This window comes from Synchytrium microbalum, assembly GCF_006535985.1.
Source record: "Synchytrium microbalum strain JEL517 chromosome Unknown SmJEL517_scf0011, whole genome shotgun sequence".
Taxonomy (NCBI): Eukaryota; Fungi; Chytridiomycota; class Chytridiomycetes; order Synchytriales; family Synchytriaceae; genus Synchytrium; species Synchytrium microbalum.
In genome coordinates, this window is record NW_022158360.1 from 418,317 (window position 1) to 435,790 (window position 17,474).

A 17,474-nucleotide genomic window follows, 5' to 3' on the forward strand; every position below is an offset into this window, starting at 1 on the left:
ATCCATGGTATCTGAACCTGACGCATGGAACGTAGCAAATAGTAAAATGTGGCGTATAGACCAATTCGAAGACGGCACTTCTGATAATGAAGTCGATGAGGATGGGGAACGATGACATGTTGATGATGTATGACTGAATTGTCATATTATGAATAAGTATAAATGATGGTGAGAATGAAAGAAACGATACAGCGAAGGTCAATAGACGATCGCAAATGTACTCCACATAGCGCGATTTTGAGGTTACCTCAGATGTTAACTGCTGGTGCAAAGTTTACAAACCAAGTGAGTGATGTTCTTCTTGACGTACGAATAACTTCGATAGTACTGCATGGTAAATATTTAAAAGATGACGACTCGTTCGTGTTGGAAAACCTCAAACATTCCATGTTTCCTCACTCTCTTCAAGATAAAAACTTGAATTACTCAAGACAACAAGATGACTCTAGAAAACTTCAAGGTCAAATACATCGAGAGATGCCATGCTCAAGAGATAGATCCAGTACAATCTATCTTGGCCGCTCTTGATACATGTACAGATCATATTTTGGATTTAACATCCCAAACACTTTCGACCAAGGTACGTGTCTTGAGACTGTTTGATGGAGACTCCGATATGTACATCACATTGGTTAGCTTTGAAATTAACTTTTCTTCCGTTATACAGGTTTGCGCTTCGTTGGCATTTGCACTCGCCGACGACAAGGAATTCACGAAATTGATCTTTCGTGATGCATACGTTGGAGATGAGGGTCAGTTTGGAAGGCTGGAACGTGCCGCCTATCAGTGTCAAATGTTGAACATCTCCATACTATAGGATGCGCACTTATTGCCAATGCGCTCAAGACGAACCTCACATGCGCCCATTTAGACTTGCGAGGCAACAACATTCGTAGTGATGGAGCCACCGCATTGGCGCAATTACTACGTGTGAATTCATGTATTACGGTGCTGCTGCTTGAATGGAATTCGATTGGTGTTTGGGAGAAGGGTGTGCTGGATCTTGCGGATGCGTTAGGACATAATGGCAGTCTGATTGAACTGGTACAGTTATAAAAATTGCCTTGATATCAAGTCCTTAAACTAATGCTTATGGTATTCCGTCAATCCTAGGATCTAAGGAACAACAAGATCAGCTCCATCGCCGGACAACACCTCGCCATATCCCTCAAACACAACACGAGTCTCGAGAAGCTGGATCTTCGATGGAATCACTTGGGTCTTATCGGTGGCCGAGCATTCGAAGATCTGTTTAAATGGAATCATGTAATCACGTCTCTAGATCTAGCAGGAAACGAAGTGCCGGAAGACCAACTCGGAGCAATGACAATAGCACTCGAACGAAATCTGCAGCAACGTCAACATGCAGTCCAAGAGCATTCGCACGCCTTGCATTTATCAAGCACCATTGACGCTATTGCTAAAGCCCATGAGGTCGCACTGCACCAGTTGACTGATAAACTCAATAACGTGGAAACGAAGTCACGTACTCTTAGTGAGGAGCTAGATCGTAAGGTATCGCAGCATCAGAGTACCGAAACGACGGTATCGAAACTGCAGGAAGAGATTGCATTACTGCATTCCAACCGGAAAGCAATGGAGGAAACACAGTTTAGAGAGAGGAAAGAGTACAAGGCACATGCTGAAGGTCTTGAGAGACATATATCAGGGTTGCAGAGTGAATTGGCGGGTGTCAAGCAAGACCGAATTAGGATGCATAGTGATTTGACTGGTAAAATATTGTCCTTGGAAGCTCTGGTAAAGTCTTTAGAAGTCAGCCAAGAGAATGGAAGGAGAGAAAAGATGGCGTTGCTGGAGGGTGTTGCCGCCGCGGAAGAGCGTGAGCAGAGGGCACATGCTAAAATGGATGGTATGACTTCCATGCCTCAGATTTTTTTTTTGCACTTTGGTTTTCCATAGTTGGCTCTGGCTCTTTCATCTACGATACTCATCCATTAACGACTCTTAATCAACCTCTTTAGAGAAAATACGAAAGCTAGAAGAGTCACAGACCCGAAAGATACGGCAGCTAGAACAAGTCATTGGTGAGGAGCAAGCCAAGTCTCAGCAGTTGCGAGCTGCTCAAGAAGCCGAACGATCTCAATATGAACAGGTTTGATGACTGTCAATTGCAACGAAACCTATCCATAGGATTTAACTTTCCGTTTTTTTTCCAGGACTTGGAAGTCTCAAGATCCAAATTAGTCGACCAAAAACGAACCTTCGAAGAACATTTCTCAAACACCGAATCCAGAATCCGAGCTACCGAAGCATCCCGTCGTGATGCTCTCGAACGAGACATTGAAGCCCTCCGCAATCAAGTCACAGCATTACAAGACGCATCGACCAACATCAAACACAAGCTCTCTGAACGAGACGCAGAACTATCAACATCCCAGCATTCACTCAAGCTCGTAGCAAGTGATTTGAGTATCACGAAAAGCAGTCTGGCGAGATCAGAGACTGAGGTTGAGGATTTGAGGGCCAAGTTGAGTGGGGCAGAGTCCAAGATGTCTGATTTGCAAGGGGTTGCTAAAGCTGCGGTGGAGAAGGCAAGACATGATGAAGAGGTGGCTAGACATGCTGAAGCCAGGTATCATGATATCAAGATTGTGTTGGACAAGAAGGAAGCGCTGCTTAAAGAGATTGAGCAGGATGAAAAGACGAGATGGGAGACTTTAACACGGGTGTTCAAGCCCCATCATTATACTACTGCTGCCTAGAGTAGTCCCATTTAGTTGATATTGTAGCTGGCAAAACATGTGACTATTCGTTGCCATTATAAATGTATTTTTGGTTGTGTGCGAATTTGAGATTATAATTACAAACGTATAGCTTTTATGGTTTTTGTTGAGTGCTTGCTTTACAAGAGAACCTTCCTTTGAAAATGAAAAACAAAACGACAGAGAAGAATTTACATCACGGGAGACCAAGCATTATCTACAAAGGTGAGTGATCGTGTATCGTGGTAATATGCATTGCTATTTTATGAGAAGAGGGATGTGTTCAAAATGGCATTTATCGTGGCACAGATTGTGTAAATGGGCTTGCAGGTATCTCTTTAGGCCTACTCTTCCCAAATACATTCCAGAATCTCAAAGTCTCGTCACCAGCACCTGTTACTATATTCTGGCCGTCCGGCGATGTGGCCAAATACAAGACTCGATATGTGTGTCCAGTTAATGTTGCTACAGGTGTCATCGTTGGATACTTCCATATGACGACTTGATGCTGTGAGTAGCCATGTGTTGAGACGATTTCGTTCGAGTTTTTCGACCAAGCCAGGTTACAAACTTGGGAGCCAGTATCGATTGAATTGAGCGATGTGAAGTTGAGTGTGCTCTGGAAGCGTATTTTTCGATCTGCTGTTCCACCGCCTGATGCAAGTAGTCCGTGCTATAGAGAGAAGAAGGGTGGATAAGACATTTGTATCGCACAAAGCATACGCAAAATGGGGATTCCTCAATGCTACAACCCCTTCTCTTCAGAAACTGTTGAATGTACTTACTTGATGAGGAGACCACGCAATAGCCTTGACAGCAGCGATATGTTCCGAGAATTTATGTAATGGCGTAGTAGATCGACAATCCCAGATCATGAGCTTATTGTCGTTTCCACCACTAGCCAGCTGTGTATCTTCGTAATTCCATTTCAGGCCACAGACTTCCTGTTTATGAGCATTCATGGTGGTGGCAGTTCTGGCTGTATCTCGAGTATCGAAATGGTATATACAGCGATCACGACCACCGGATGTGAGACTAGCACCTCTCCAAGCCATTGTTCCCACTCGATTGTGATGACGCGTCGATTCGTGGATTTTTTTGCATCGAGAAGCATCCCATAGTTGGACTAGGCCTCTATTCGTACCAACAGCTATAGATGTACCTTTGGGAGACCATGCTACAGATGTGACTGTATCAGATGGTCCCAAGTCACATAGTTTGGTGACTTTGGATGTTGATGAATTCCACAGATACACGCAAGTGCCGAGTCCTACACCTAGTATGTTGGTGGATGACCAGTCCACCAGGTTCAAATAAAAGTCGTCTTGCAGTTCGGGAGCATCTAGTACTTTATACGGTGTCTTTGCTACTAGTCGTGGTGGTTTACGTGGAGTTGTCAATATCCGTTGTACTTCCATAGACATTGACGGGGTGGCAGTATATTTGTCTGATATAGTTGAATCAGGTAGTAGTGGTATATTGGAGTATAGACCGTTGTTCCGTGGTGATGAAAACCGTAATAGTGTGGTTGGTGTTGAGCGAGTTGGAGTCGTCGATCCAGGAAACAGGGAAGCCCTCAGCAAGTTGTCGTATACATCTTCTGGCGAGTCTAAATATGTGGTTTTAAAGGAAAAGGGGGGGTGAGCTGGCAATTGTCAAACCCCAAAAAGAGGAATGCGAGTGACTGTCGCCCAACAAGTCAGTATAGCCAACAGTACCTTCTGGTTTCCTCTTGCTTCCACGACTAGGAGTGGATGGTGCCTTGTACAGTTCATACTTGGCGCCCAAATCCTCACCAAAAGCTCTATCAGGTATAAACCTAAATGTGCGTTGATGTTGGGTCAGTTCGTGTCCAAGCTACTAGAAAAATGCGGATCCAAAGAGCGATATAAATTAGTACCTGTCATCTGGCGTTCCCTCGTAGCGAATTCTCTTCTTCCTGGGCGTCGCAGGTGACGAGAAGTCCTCATGCTGATTTGTTCAAAACGTTGGATTTTTGTGAGTGGAATGCTGAGAGGGAAACAGAAAGATGGGATGCGAAGAAGCTGGAAATCGGAATAGGACTTACTCTCTTTGGATGCTCAGTATGCTCCATATCCTGGCCTCTTTCACGCTCTTCCAATGAGGTCTACAAAATATTACTAGAGAATATGGCAATTGTGACATTTGATGTATTTGATCTAGATCGCATTTACATTTTTTATAACATGGATCTATACTACAATTACTCAAGAGGATGGATTGTACATCATCCAAGTGCAGATCTATTGCCGGTGACATGTTGATGTGGTTTTTGGCAACAGAGTGCATTTCCTGGGCGTTTTTGGCTGTTCAAACGAGAGATCAAGGACATCAATATTACCAGAATAACTCTTTTGATTTAATAGGATTTCAAAATTTATAAGCTAGTTGGTGAGGTGTGTTTATGTGCCGTCCGCCTTCGCACTTCGATTGGAACGTTTTACGTACAAGTACCGACCGCATCTTCACTGCCAGGATAATTGTGGAACATTGAATCAGATGAAGTTTGAATTCTGCTTGGGACGGACGAATAACCACTCACACACATACCGAAAGGAGAACCCTCCACAAGAGAAGAGAACTCACCACCCGGCGAGCGAGTATCCAGTCATTCAGAATAAAGTTGCGGAGCAACAACGTTGGATTTAGCGTTATACATGCTTGGGCACCGGATGGAACCACATTAGACACCGGAATCCAAACACACCAAAGTGTCCTTGCCACATAATTTCTGCAGACTTTCAACGGTGCCGGGATAGCATCTTGCTTTCTTGCGGATTGTCTAATTGCCAAATATAAAATTAGATGAACGTGAATGCTAATGTGAAAGATGACTATTAAGGCTATTCACATACCGACAGGAGAGGCTAGCAAAAAGTTCCACAAAAGAGATGCCTCACGATGAGGTGAGCGCGAACTCAGTCATTCAGAATCGAAATGCAATGGCAAAGACATTGGATGGGTAGCCCGCAGCCGGACTCATGCACATTGGACACTGGACTAGAAACCCACCAATCTGGTCTTTGCCATGTGATACTGGCTGACATTGGATCTTGTTCGCACGGCTTTTAAATTGACATGTTCTTGCTAAACATCCTCGTTTAGTCATGGACGCTGATGATCAGCTGAGCGACGAAAACAAGTGTGTACTTTACGTCGGAATCCAAGTGACCACCGGCATATGTTGGAACTAGCGGAAACGCTACATCTGGTAAGTGGACCCGATTAGCGCGAAGGGTTCCATCAAACAAAAAGGACCATTCGTCGTGGAAAGGCTCATACGCGGGTCTTAAGTACTCAATCATCTTTTCATAAAGACCCACGTCCAGAATTCCAATAACCTCGGGGTCCGACATGCCGCAAACCTGCCAATGTGCATGGTCTATGAGGTAGCAACGATACAGCAGCCGAATCAGGTGCTTTCGCGGACAGGCGAACTGTCAGAGAGCATATTGTTTCCTTCTAGCCATTGAAGCACATCACTACGACTCCCGTATTTCAGTACCGGCATTGGATTATGGCTATACATAGCAATGTGAGCCATCAGCTCGACAGGAAGCGTCATTTCTGAAACAGAAACCAGAAATATAGAGGGCGTTTGCCGGAATGAAATATGCTTGACTCTTCAGAGGCGACATACCAGGAACGGCACTGTGAGGACATTGAATGAAAGACCCACTGATATCCAATGGGGCTTTTCTTAGCAAGTGCAACGCGACCTTTATGTTTTGACAGAGTTCCACAATTGTTCTCAATGAGTCCAATTAAGAAAATAAATCCAGGGGTGCGTTTACAAAGCGTGCAAATGAATAGTATGATGGCCACTAACGCACTGGGTTGGGCATCAAATCAATGGATGCTTGGTGTTGTTGCCATTAGTGTGAAAACATTGACAAGAGATAGGAGAGGGGTCGCAATGATTGATTTCAAGTACTCCTTCCACAACAGCTCACTCCTGCGATAGCATTGAGTACTGGTGTTACACCTTCCACGAAGTCATTCTAGTCACTCTTTCCGCAACAGCTCCTCTCACAAAAAGTTGCCATTTTCCAATGATACGATTTGTTTACATCCCAAACTTGCGCTCGGTGAATGTATTAGTATTACTTTGACGATTGCCGCCTTGGTATAAAAGGTGTAAACAGATACGTGACCATTCGTCCAGTGAGGAATCGTAAAAAGCAGAGCACGATCCAACATAATCCGTTTGAGCGTTGAGAATACAGGGAGATAAAGCAAAGAATTGTAGTGAATAGAATTACTTACGACGTGTAAAATACCAAGGTTCGTAGTTGAACTGACATCCTGCGTCGAGTTGCGTCTTTGATATGAATTGACCTTTATAAGTCTTTCGCCCATATCGTTCCCTTGCATCCCAAGTCATAACACAACGAGGATGCCTTTATAACAAAGATACCCACGAGACTGACGATACAGGCATCTTCCTCCTCGAATTCGACTTGTAATCGTGTCGGCACTGGTCGGTGATATTAAAACCCTTTAATCTGTCAGGTAGGGAGAACATAGTTGATGCGACTGTTGAAAGAATCATAAATGTACGGAATTACATAGATATTGACCATTCCCGCCTATATCACTTATGGATGATGATTGTTTTGGCTGTTTGGAGTTTTGCAGGATTAAATTAGCTCAAGTACATGGCATGATATGGATGGCTTTCAATAAGCAAATAGGCGTATCGCATAATCAGTTGACGTGTACATGCTTGAATACTTGCATCACCGTCATACTTGACTCTCTCATCAAAAGTATTCGCCTTCCTCCAACCTCGTGCGAATTTAGTTATTTTTATCGAAACAAGAGTCACAGGGTAAGTGAGTTACGCTCTTCCACAGCTTCCGTTGAGTCGCCATTGTGTCGAAAATCAAGAAAACATCAAAGGCTGTTGTGCGCCTTTCGGACTTAAGTCGACATCGTTCGCACAAATTCGAGTTCCAACCCCTTATATAAGAATCGGCTGCACCAGAAAGATAATTTACTCAAACATCTCTACTTTCTCCTCTACTTTATACAGAATATCCGTGCCCAAGCTATGAAAAAAAAATATGTGCTACGATATACATCTACTCTAAAATTCACACCCCTCACTCATCCTCATCAGACGACACCAAATCAATCACCAACGCAGCTTTCGCTGCTTTTCCAACCAGCGATTTAGGCGGCTGTTGACTAGTTTGCAATGGACTTGTTTGCGAATGAGCAGCATCCTGTTGTGCAGCTCGTTGTTGCGGTTGTATGATAGGTCCATTACTGCTACTGCCACTACCCCCATTCACAGGAGCCTGCATCCTACTACTACCACGGAAAGGAGAATCAGCACTCCCGCCACCACCTACATCAGGACCAGGTCCTGCTATCCTCGGTCCAGGTATAACAACAATCCCTCCCATCCGTCCATTCACACCAGGTTGAGGCATGACCGGATTGGATGACGAAGCCAATGACGAGAGGAAACTGAATCGTGATTCTGGCGATGTGATCATTACTCCATCTGGTTGTGTCGGTGTTATTGTTGTGTTGACACCCGTACTACCTGTGTTCCTAAGACCATGATTATACACTGCGGTTGCAGGTTCGATACGTCGTAGTGATGATGCTGGTGGTTGTGGCGTTCGTATACTAGATGGCTGCTGACTTATTTTGGGCGGTGGTTGCGATGGTCGTCTAGCAGGTTGATTTAAAATTGTCATAGAGGGCTGACTACCATTATTTACAACTGCGAAATGCGGTGCTGTTGGATGATTAACAATCATCGTAGTTGGGGGTTTGACTGCTGTAGGTGGTGGTGCATGTGTTTGGTTTCTGTCAGTCATCGTAACTGGTGGATTGACAGCCGTAGGTGGTGGCGCAACCGTACCACTACTGGCAGCATTACTACTAACACCAGGACTTGCAGTCCTACGATAATTTGGGTCCACAGGCCCATTCACACCGGGTATATTTTGCAACGACCGAACCGGAGCAGCAACAGGTGGATAAGCCCATCCAACAGGCATAGGAGCAACCAATGGACTAGTTTGCAGTGAATTTATGTGGGAGTTACTCCCACTTGGAATACTGGCGATATTTGTATTGAGCCGTCCCGGAACTATATTTGGACTTGCATGATTTGGGGGTATAGATGGTGCTGCTGGTGACGGTGGCAGAGAAGATGATGAAGAGAAAGCCTGTAACTCAGCAACTCTAACCTGATATAAAAACCAATGTGAGATGTGACTATCAAGACAACACTGGCTAACAAAAAAGATTCAGACGAAATTAATTACCTTCATCAATTTCTTAAGTTCAGCAGCAGTCAGCGTCCCATTCGTCATCTGTGCATGGTAATCGGCCAGCTCTTCTCGTGATAAAGATTGAAGCATCGTGGCAAGTTCTATGCAAAACAAACGAAACAAACAAGGTGAGATTTCATCAGCAACCAGCAAAACACCACTGAACACACATAATAGTTTGTATATTCAGACACAAATTCATATTCATATTTCACAACTTTCTTAACATACCTGGTGCTACAGTAGGTGGAGACGAGTGTCCGTTCGGCTTTCCATTTCGTTTAAGTTGCTCTACTTTATTATTCTGAGGAGCCTTGCCCTTTTTAGTAGCAGCAGAGGGTCCAGGCTGTGCTTGCATTTGCTGTAATACTGGAGACGGATATGCTCTGGTTGGTGGAGGAGCCATAGTACTAGCTCTACCTAGGTCAGTCTGTCTAGCATTATTCATAAAGTCTGCCTGATATTGCCTTCCAGCTGCATCATTCCAACGTGATGGTAATGGTAGAGTTGCTCTTCCAGATGCTGCTACTACTGGCAGTGGCATATTCTGAAGTGGTGTAGCTTTCGGTTTCTTTATAGTGGCCTTACGTTCTACTGGTGGTACTGCTACACCTCTTAAGCCTGCTTGACTAGCATTATCTACATACATATTTACACGCGGCAGTGCTTCTGGAGCAGTTATCTCATCAGAGAATATGATGTATTGCCCCCGATCATATTGCTGCTGTTCATTTTGCTGTTGTCTAGCCAATTCCTGTTTTACCAGTTTCGACTTTTTCTTGTTCTTCTTCAAACTATGTTCGAAATCGTCCTCGTCGTCTTCATCATGATGATCAAACTCTGCTGCAGCATCAGACTGGGGACTTGCAACTCCAGCAAAATCCTCATCATCAGCAGCCGTACGACCAAACCCAGCCTTTCGTTTACGACCAGCAGCAGGTGACGAGTCGAGTTCGTTCGATTCAGTATACGATATGGGTTTTACAGCTACACGACGTTTCAATCGACGACTTCGTTTGCTAGCACCACCCGATCCATCATCCATATCATCATCGGGTACATAATCCATCTCGTTTGGATCAGTACTGTCGTTTTTGTACTCTAAATCTACGACTTCTGACGAGTTGCGTCCCGTTTCATCACGCTGGCCCTGCAAGACACGATCCCAAAATGCCGGATCGGGATTCGTATCAATTATTTCACCATTAGGTGCAGCAGCAGCTAAATCTTCATCTACAATGGGATCTAATGTCCATACTTTGGCGAACGAGAAGGCATTATTTTGGTTGAGTTCCTTTTCTGGATCTTCTTTACGATTGCGTAATTCTTCGAGAAAGAATTCCCGATGGAGAAGCTTGTCGACAGCAGCATCATCGTATATGGCAGTGTTTTCGTTGACGTTTTCATTCTCACTAAACAAGGCTTCAGCGCCAAATCTGATGATGCCTGATATTGCGTCCTTGCTTAGTTTCTCCTTTTCCATTGACTCGACAATGACTTCGTCCAGGACCATTTTACGTTTACAGACTTGTACGATTCGTTCTATGAGAAAGGAGAAGACTGAGGTTAAGAGCATTCTCGAACTCGTCTTATACGATGACGCCCGAATGGGCTCTTTGCTCACCTTCCACACATCCAGCTGTAAACAGCTTGTAAACAAATACAGGCTTGGTTTGTCCAATACGATGAGATCGTGCCATGGCTTGCAGATCACAATGTGGATTCCAATCAGCTAATAAAAAGGAGATGAACATGTTCAAATGAGCATCCTTGACTAAGACAATGCAATTTTTTGTTTTGGTTATGTTTTGGTTACCATCGTAAAGAATGACTGTATCAGCACCAGTCAAATTCACACCGACACCTCCAGCACGAGTAGTAAGCAAGAATGCAAACTGATCAGACTGAGGATCATTGAAATCATCAATGAGTCTCTGGCGTGAAGATACTACAGTTGTACCATCCTAGTTCAAAAAAAGTTAACACGTGAGAAAACCCTCCTGTTGACTGAGGCACACTCTTCTCAAGTGTCTTCACGTACCATACGCCCATACAGATACCCCTCCCCAATCAGAAAAGTCTCAATCTCATCCAACGCCATTCGAAATTGACTAAAGATCAACACTCGATGACCTTCCTTTCTCAACACTCGCAACACTTTTTGCAAGAGGACGAGTTTACCAGATGCCATTACGTGTCGCCTATGAGCTTCGGCAGGATTCGTATCTCTGAGATCGTTTTCATCGGGTGGTGCATTGAGGAGGTATGGATGAGCTACTACTTTACGTAGTTGCATCAGGATGTTTTGCAAGGATCCAGCCTTTAGTTTGGACTCCATGCCACGTAAACTTCCGTAGCTGTTGGTGAGGACGGCCTTGTATAAGACTTTTTGCTCACGGCTCATACCAACAGGTACAAACATTTCAATCTGACAAGGGAAAAAAATATACAGATGGTCCCGAAGACACAAGCAACGTGATGTTCAATACCTTTGGTGGCAAATCCTTTAATACAACATCCTTGGTTCGTCTCAAAAAGTATGGCTTCAAATCCTAAAGTACCGAAAAAAGTATAAGTGTGTCGTTCAGTGTTCCATTAACCTATCGTTCCCTGATACTCACATCATGTAATTGAGTAACAACATCAGGAGTCAGATCCAAATACTCCTTTTCCCATATAGTATCTGCTCTTTCACCAACTGGAAACTTGATTGGGTCAAGGAAACTCATAAGAGTATACAGTTCCTTTAAATTGTTTTGAAGCGGTGTACCAGTCATCAATATACGATGCTTTGACTGAATACTATCAGTCAATCGGGAAAATCCCTTACTTTCGTCGTTCTTGATTCGATGACCTTCGTCAGCGACAACTACTTCCCATTTGATTGAAGCGAATTTGTTGGCATCTCGTAAGATGGATTCGTAGCTGGTGAGGACTACATGACAGCAGATGTTCTTAGCTTTCAGTGAACCACCGAATATTTCGTATTGGGCTATTAGTTTGCGGGTTGGTTCGTCTCCTGCATACATGGTCACGTCAAGGCGTGGGGCCCATTCTTTAAGCTCACGTTGCCAATGACCCAGAGTTGAGGATGGGACCACAATCAAGAATGGAAACTTTTTGAATTCGTTCTCCAAGATGCTCAAGCATGTCACTAAGTTAGAGGAGCAGGAACGTGAGGTTGCTTCGGTTTGAGCAAAAAGAATGTCGGTTGGTCAAATGACAGTATGCAATCTCGAAACGAAGACTAAGAAGCTACTCACAGACTTGAACTGTCTTTCCCAATCCCATCTCATCAGCAATAATACTCGATCTGTTGTGCCACCAGTTATACAAAAGCCAACTGGGAAGAAAATGTGGTTAAACCTTTCCTATCTCTCCGGATTCCTTCCACATAACATCTTACTTGACACCCTCAATCTGATAATCCTTCAAAGGGTTTCCAATGTACTCAGGAGTCGCTTCGATTGGATGGAAGCTCTGTCTGGGCAATAGACGTTGTTTCGCAAGATAGTGCAGTGCTTCACCAGGTATCTTCTGTCGACGAATCCAACTATCCGAGTGTAAAAAGGACACAAATAGTTGTAAAGCTTGCCAATGCAAACCAAATCACCAAAGTATCTTACTTCCTGTATGCATCCCTGAGATTCCTGTTTAGTTTTGGATCCGTCGTCTTCAGATCAGTCCAGTAATTCTCTACAGAGGTATTTATATCTGAATACGCCCGAAGACCAGAGGCACCTGACCAAACCACCTTCATAGATTCTACATATGGCAGTGCGTTCGCGGCTTGACCAGTTGGCAGAGCCAGTGCCTGATGAACACTATACCCTTTTGCGAATGTCACATCTACGACTCTATCTATAAACAACCATTCTTGTGGTATGGGAATATCACCTGGTATTGGATGTTTTTGGATTTGGTGCCTCGGCAGATTTGACTTTGAGGCTGCAGATTCAGCTTCTTGTATGGCGATTTGACGATGGAAGGCGAGTAATTTTCTATCCGCTACCTTCTTGATCCATTTTTCAGGGAGCCATGTGGCAAATCGCCACGGAAATCCTTCAAACTTACAATAATATTCACGGGTTGATTGTGGAGTATTCAAAGTGGCCTTTGATTGTAGAGCATCTACAGTAGCTTTCTTTGAGGATGATGCGGTAGCAGAGGCTGAGTTCTGATCAACAATCGTCACATCATCGTCTCCTACGATACCAGCCTTTCCATCCTCCTTTACAACCTCATCTTCTTCATCACTTATGTCGTCGACCTTGACTGGTGAGGTTACTACGTCTCGGTAAGTATATACAGTTTCGATGACAACGTCGTATTCCAGGCACTCGTGACATTTATGACCACGTTTCATCTTGCCAAGTGTCTTTACAGCACGTTCATCGTTCGGCCATATTGCTTGTAATAGACACGATGAGTGGAAGGTAGATACACATCGTTCACAGCGAAGGAATAAGGTATCGGAATCGTTTGGTAGTTCGCTACCTAGCAATTTTACGGCTTTTGATGGAGGGTCTACTCGATCACATAGTTCACAGAGTACTATACCCTTTTTGGTACATTGTTGACAAGTATAATTTGGAGGTTTGGTTGATTTGCTTCGCTTAGACTTTGTGATGCAGTTTTCGTGCATAGATGCTGTACACGTGTTGCAAGGCCAGAGTGGTCCAGGATCTGCTTCTAGATCAGCATCACGTTTACTTGGACGATAGGTATAGTCTGGACCTATAGGTAAAGATGTTTTAGAGGTTTTGGATTGAGGCAAAGGGGAGCGTTTTTCACTAGTGCATACCACACTTTGAGCAAAACTTGTAATGTAGCTTTGGATCTAGCATGGCACGTGTCCTGACATCGACATCGTCCATTTCAATGTCAGATGAGCCTTCGAGTATGGGCGAAGCTCGATCATCGTCATTGTCACTATAGTTGGAACCGTCATCGGATTGTTGGTATGATTCCGAAGAGGGGTTTTCGTGGTCCATTTTTGCCGTCAGCATACTCGGATTGAGATGGACACTTTAAATGGATGGACGTTCATAGAAGATAAACACGACCAGTCCTCCAAGGGGTAAGAAAAAAGTGGCGATCAAATGTTGGTCGAGGGAAGGACTGGAACCGGAAGAAGGATGGTAAATCTAGATTAGAATGGCTGATCTAGGTAGAAATAGAATGGGCAACTGTGTCCATTCCAAGTTCACGTTTACATTCGACATAGAGGAATCAACCAAACATATGTTGACATCTAGACCAGTTCAGTTTCGACTGACTCACCTGATAGACTATAATAGGATGAGTATGGTGAGCTTGTAGCGAGTTGAATCAGCTAATGCACACTATATCACGGGCTCTCGTCGTGGCAGAGCATCGTTTGAACTTCGCATTCTTGGGTGACTTGGTGATTGAAGGCAAAGAAAGCAGTCTTGACAGGCAGGCCTTTAGTGCCAAAACACAACATTTAAGATGAGGAAACGCGTTATATTGACTCAAATACGCGTAAAATATGACTACAGCCATCCAGTTGATGTATTCTCTGCTACAAAGGGAATCAAACTTTCAAAAAAACGGCTGATCTGACGAAATCAGAGCCCAAATGCTTTCGTGGTGGCGAAAGAGGAAGGCAAGTACATGCTGTTGTGCTTATTGTCCTAGGTCCTTATTAACCATCATACCTTACCCTTCTTAGGATGATTACGAGGAGAGGTTGGTGGAATACGATGAATCGATTCGCAGATGCGAGATAGGTCTATCTGCCATGAGACTACGCGAACGACAGACACTATACTCATGGTAATCTATACATAGTCATACTCTCAATGATCACGTTTGTTTGTCTCATGATTCTGAAATCCAAACTCTACATACTAGGCTCTACTATTCTCTTCCCTCCTACCTGGTCGTCTTGTTGGTCTACTTCAAATTCATGCATCCGGAACAAGATCCTTGGGAAACTTGGCTCCTCAAGTCGGCCCCTGTCTTGGTTGGTCCACTCGTGTATGTGTTGTAGACTGTTGATTGATATATTGTCGACTTACACCTACACCATTACAGGATCTACTTTGTGAGGAAGCTGATTTCATTCTCATTCTCTCGTTATCGTGGATATGAAGGTACATCTTGTAGTTCGCTTCGCAAAAAACGAGGCTAACATCGCAACATAGAAATGCGACTCGAGAATCTCAAGACACGACAGAAAGCTACGGTAAGAGCTACAGCGCATAACCTTCAAGTTTGCATATGTCTAAATATTTTCAAAATAGGTCGAGGAATTGTAAGCACCTGCAAGGATACTACAAGCCTTGGATGTTTGAACGGTAACATCATTGAATTGCATACAACAGGAAGAAGAAGACCAAGTTCTATGCCACAAAGGAGCTGATAGAGAGGTAGAAACAAATTTATATTCGTGTTACCAATGAGTCATACATCGATGATTCTAATAGTTGGGGTTTCTGCTTTTAGATACGAGACACCAGTAAAGTCAAAAGACCAGGCCGTATGTGTGCTTCAAATGTGTTTCTTACCTGGCCATTCTCTCATTCGGCACTATCAATCAAATAGCAGATGAAGAACGGAGGTCAAGCTCGCCCAGCTGGTAACCAACCACCTCCTTCGTAAATTTGAATTGGCTTTTTTTGCTCACACCAACTTCTGCATTACAGGACCTATGCCTCTCAACGCACCAGGAAATCCTTCTTCTCTTCCCAATAATCCAGCTGGATTGACGAAAAAGAATCCATATACTCGCGACACAACGCATGTCGATGGTTCTCGACCACCACAACCATCAGCAGCAACACCTTTTTCACGACCACCACAACCACCACCATCAATATCACAAATAGAAGCATCTTCAATGCCAGGATCTTCTCCTTTGATGCCACAAACCTCAATACAATCGGTTCAGCAAGGTAAGTGACAACCAATCTCGAAGGGGTTTGCCAGTACTCATTTTTTGGCTGACCTCTTTTAGAGCCATTCGTTTATCAAACAATGCCAATAATACCGCAACAACCCATGCAACGAAACTGGTATGACAAGATTGTCGATGCGATTGTTGGTGACATGGACAGTCCAAACAGTCGATATGCTCTGATATGTCGGTACTGCTTTACGCATAATGGGCTGGTATTGCCTGAGGAGTACTCTAACATCAGTATGTGTGCATGTGTGCAAGAACAAATTGAAATTGCGTTTCGTGACCATCCATGAATCGACATTAAGACTTTTTTTCGCTTTTGAACCTTCTGATAGAATTCAAGTGTATGAGTTGTGGAGGCTTGAATCAACACGTACCCACCACCACATCAACTGCAAGCAATCCAAACGAATCAAGAACACCACCACTACCATCCCTTCATTCTACATTGTCCTCAGAGGATTTATCCAGGTCTGCAGAGAGTTTACAATTACCGATAGTTGAATCTCATCCAGGTGCAGTCGCCTCTACAGAAGGAGAAGAAGCTGTCAAGAAAAAGGCCAAGAAGAAGAAAAAGAAGGGGCATGATGAGGACGTTGCTCTGTCTGGTGATGAAGCATCTGTAGCTGAATGAAAACAAGGAAATGGGGTTTTGCGTTGTTTAAACTATGTCTGTACTTTTGCATTTTCATATACACTCTGTTATTTGCAAAGACAATGCGATCGCGTTACATCAAGTTGCTTCGATTCGTTTGTATTCTGACAATGTTGATTCGAGCACACGGATCGAGTTCACTCCATACTGTGGAATACGCCTTTGACTTACCATAGAAGCGAGCGAGTTGGGTGAACTCTTATAGGAGGAGACAGTGACTTCCTGCAATCCACGAGGTAGGAGGATTTCAGCCATCGCCTTGTTGGTGACTGCCAACGAGACCAAATTATTTGGCGTCGTCCTGTAGATGCCAAAGACGTTGGTCTGCTTGTATATATAATCAGCAATCTTGAGGGTTATTTCTACTGGTAGACCTGTCAATAAGGCGTCATGCATCAGTTGAAGTTCAGTTGATGTTGCCATGATCTTGTAGCCTAGATTAGTTTGGCAATGTTAATTACATATAAATACGATGAAATGCATTTAAAAGCGAAGACGTATGCGAGGAGTTGATGCCTTCTCCTCTTGGACTCACCTCAAGCTGCTTGCACGTAATGGATCCTGTTGATGTCTGGATTTGCGAATACTATACAAGCAGATAAGCAATTAATCGCCCAAACTATTTATAGTGCCACCCGCTATGATAATATGGTTGCTGGACGGCCTGTACGATTATCGTGACGAAGCTACAAGCACGATGAGTTTATCAGGACCAGAACTTGCCTACAAGAAACCAGTTCAAATGGAAATCCATTCCATTTCATTAACTGCTATCTCTTTGTAAGGCTAAACTATAGAAAATTCCAAACCTATTCAAGTCGAATCATTTGCTTCAACAACGTGTTGTGATTCCT

General features: G+C 43.8%; 4 protein-coding genes across 4 annotated transcripts; 2 read left to right on the top strand and 2 right to left on the bottom strand.

The window, feature by feature from the left end:
- Positions 1–439: 439 nt before the first annotated feature.
- SmJEL517_g02626 (uncharacterized protein) lies at positions 440–2,723 on the top strand (the record flags this gene model as incomplete). Its single annotated transcript, XM_031168554.1, has 6 exons — positions 440–580; positions 668–752; positions 818–1,044; positions 1,114–1,870; positions 1,983–2,113; positions 2,178–2,723. 6 exons carry the CDS (start codon positions 440–442, stop codon positions 2,721–2,723), a joined length of 1,887 nt encoding a protein of 628 aa, XP_031025571.1.
- Positions 2,724–3,018: 295 nt separating this feature from the next.
- Positions 3,019–4,818, bottom strand: SmJEL517_g02627 (uncharacterized protein; the record flags this gene model as incomplete). The annotated part of the gene is made up of 5 exons (XM_031168555.1): positions 3,019–3,396; positions 3,509–4,332; positions 4,442–4,542; positions 4,624–4,694; positions 4,792–4,818. The coding sequence occupies 5 exons, from the start codon at positions 4,816–4,818 to the stop codon at positions 3,019–3,021; spliced, it is 1,401 nt and encodes a 466-aa protein (XP_031025570.1).
- Positions 4,819–7,849: 3,031 nt separating this feature from the next.
- Positions 7,850–14,031, bottom strand: SmJEL517_g02628 (uncharacterized protein; the record flags this gene model as incomplete). Its single annotated transcript, XM_031168556.1, has 12 exons — positions 7,850–8,953; positions 9,032–9,138; positions 9,269–10,579; positions 10,662–10,769; positions 10,854–11,001; positions 11,079–11,465; positions 11,527–11,589; positions 11,659–12,191; positions 12,301–12,380; positions 12,444–12,590; positions 12,664–13,774; positions 13,842–14,031. The coding sequence occupies 12 exons, from the start codon at positions 14,029–14,031 to the stop codon at positions 7,850–7,852; spliced, it is 5,289 nt and encodes a 1,762-aa protein (XP_031025565.1).
- Positions 14,032–14,801: 770 nt separating this feature from the next.
- Positions 14,802–16,599, top strand: SmJEL517_g02629 (uncharacterized protein; the record flags this gene model as incomplete). Its single annotated transcript, XM_031168557.1, has 11 exons — positions 14,802–14,836; positions 14,915–15,040; positions 15,098–15,156; positions 15,208–15,248; positions 15,307–15,317; positions 15,388–15,432; positions 15,509–15,542; positions 15,608–15,641; positions 15,709–15,957; positions 16,020–16,202; positions 16,301–16,599. 11 exons carry the CDS (start codon positions 14,802–14,804, stop codon positions 16,597–16,599), a joined length of 1,116 nt encoding a protein of 371 aa, XP_031025545.1.
- Positions 16,600–17,474: the final 875 nt, after the last annotated feature.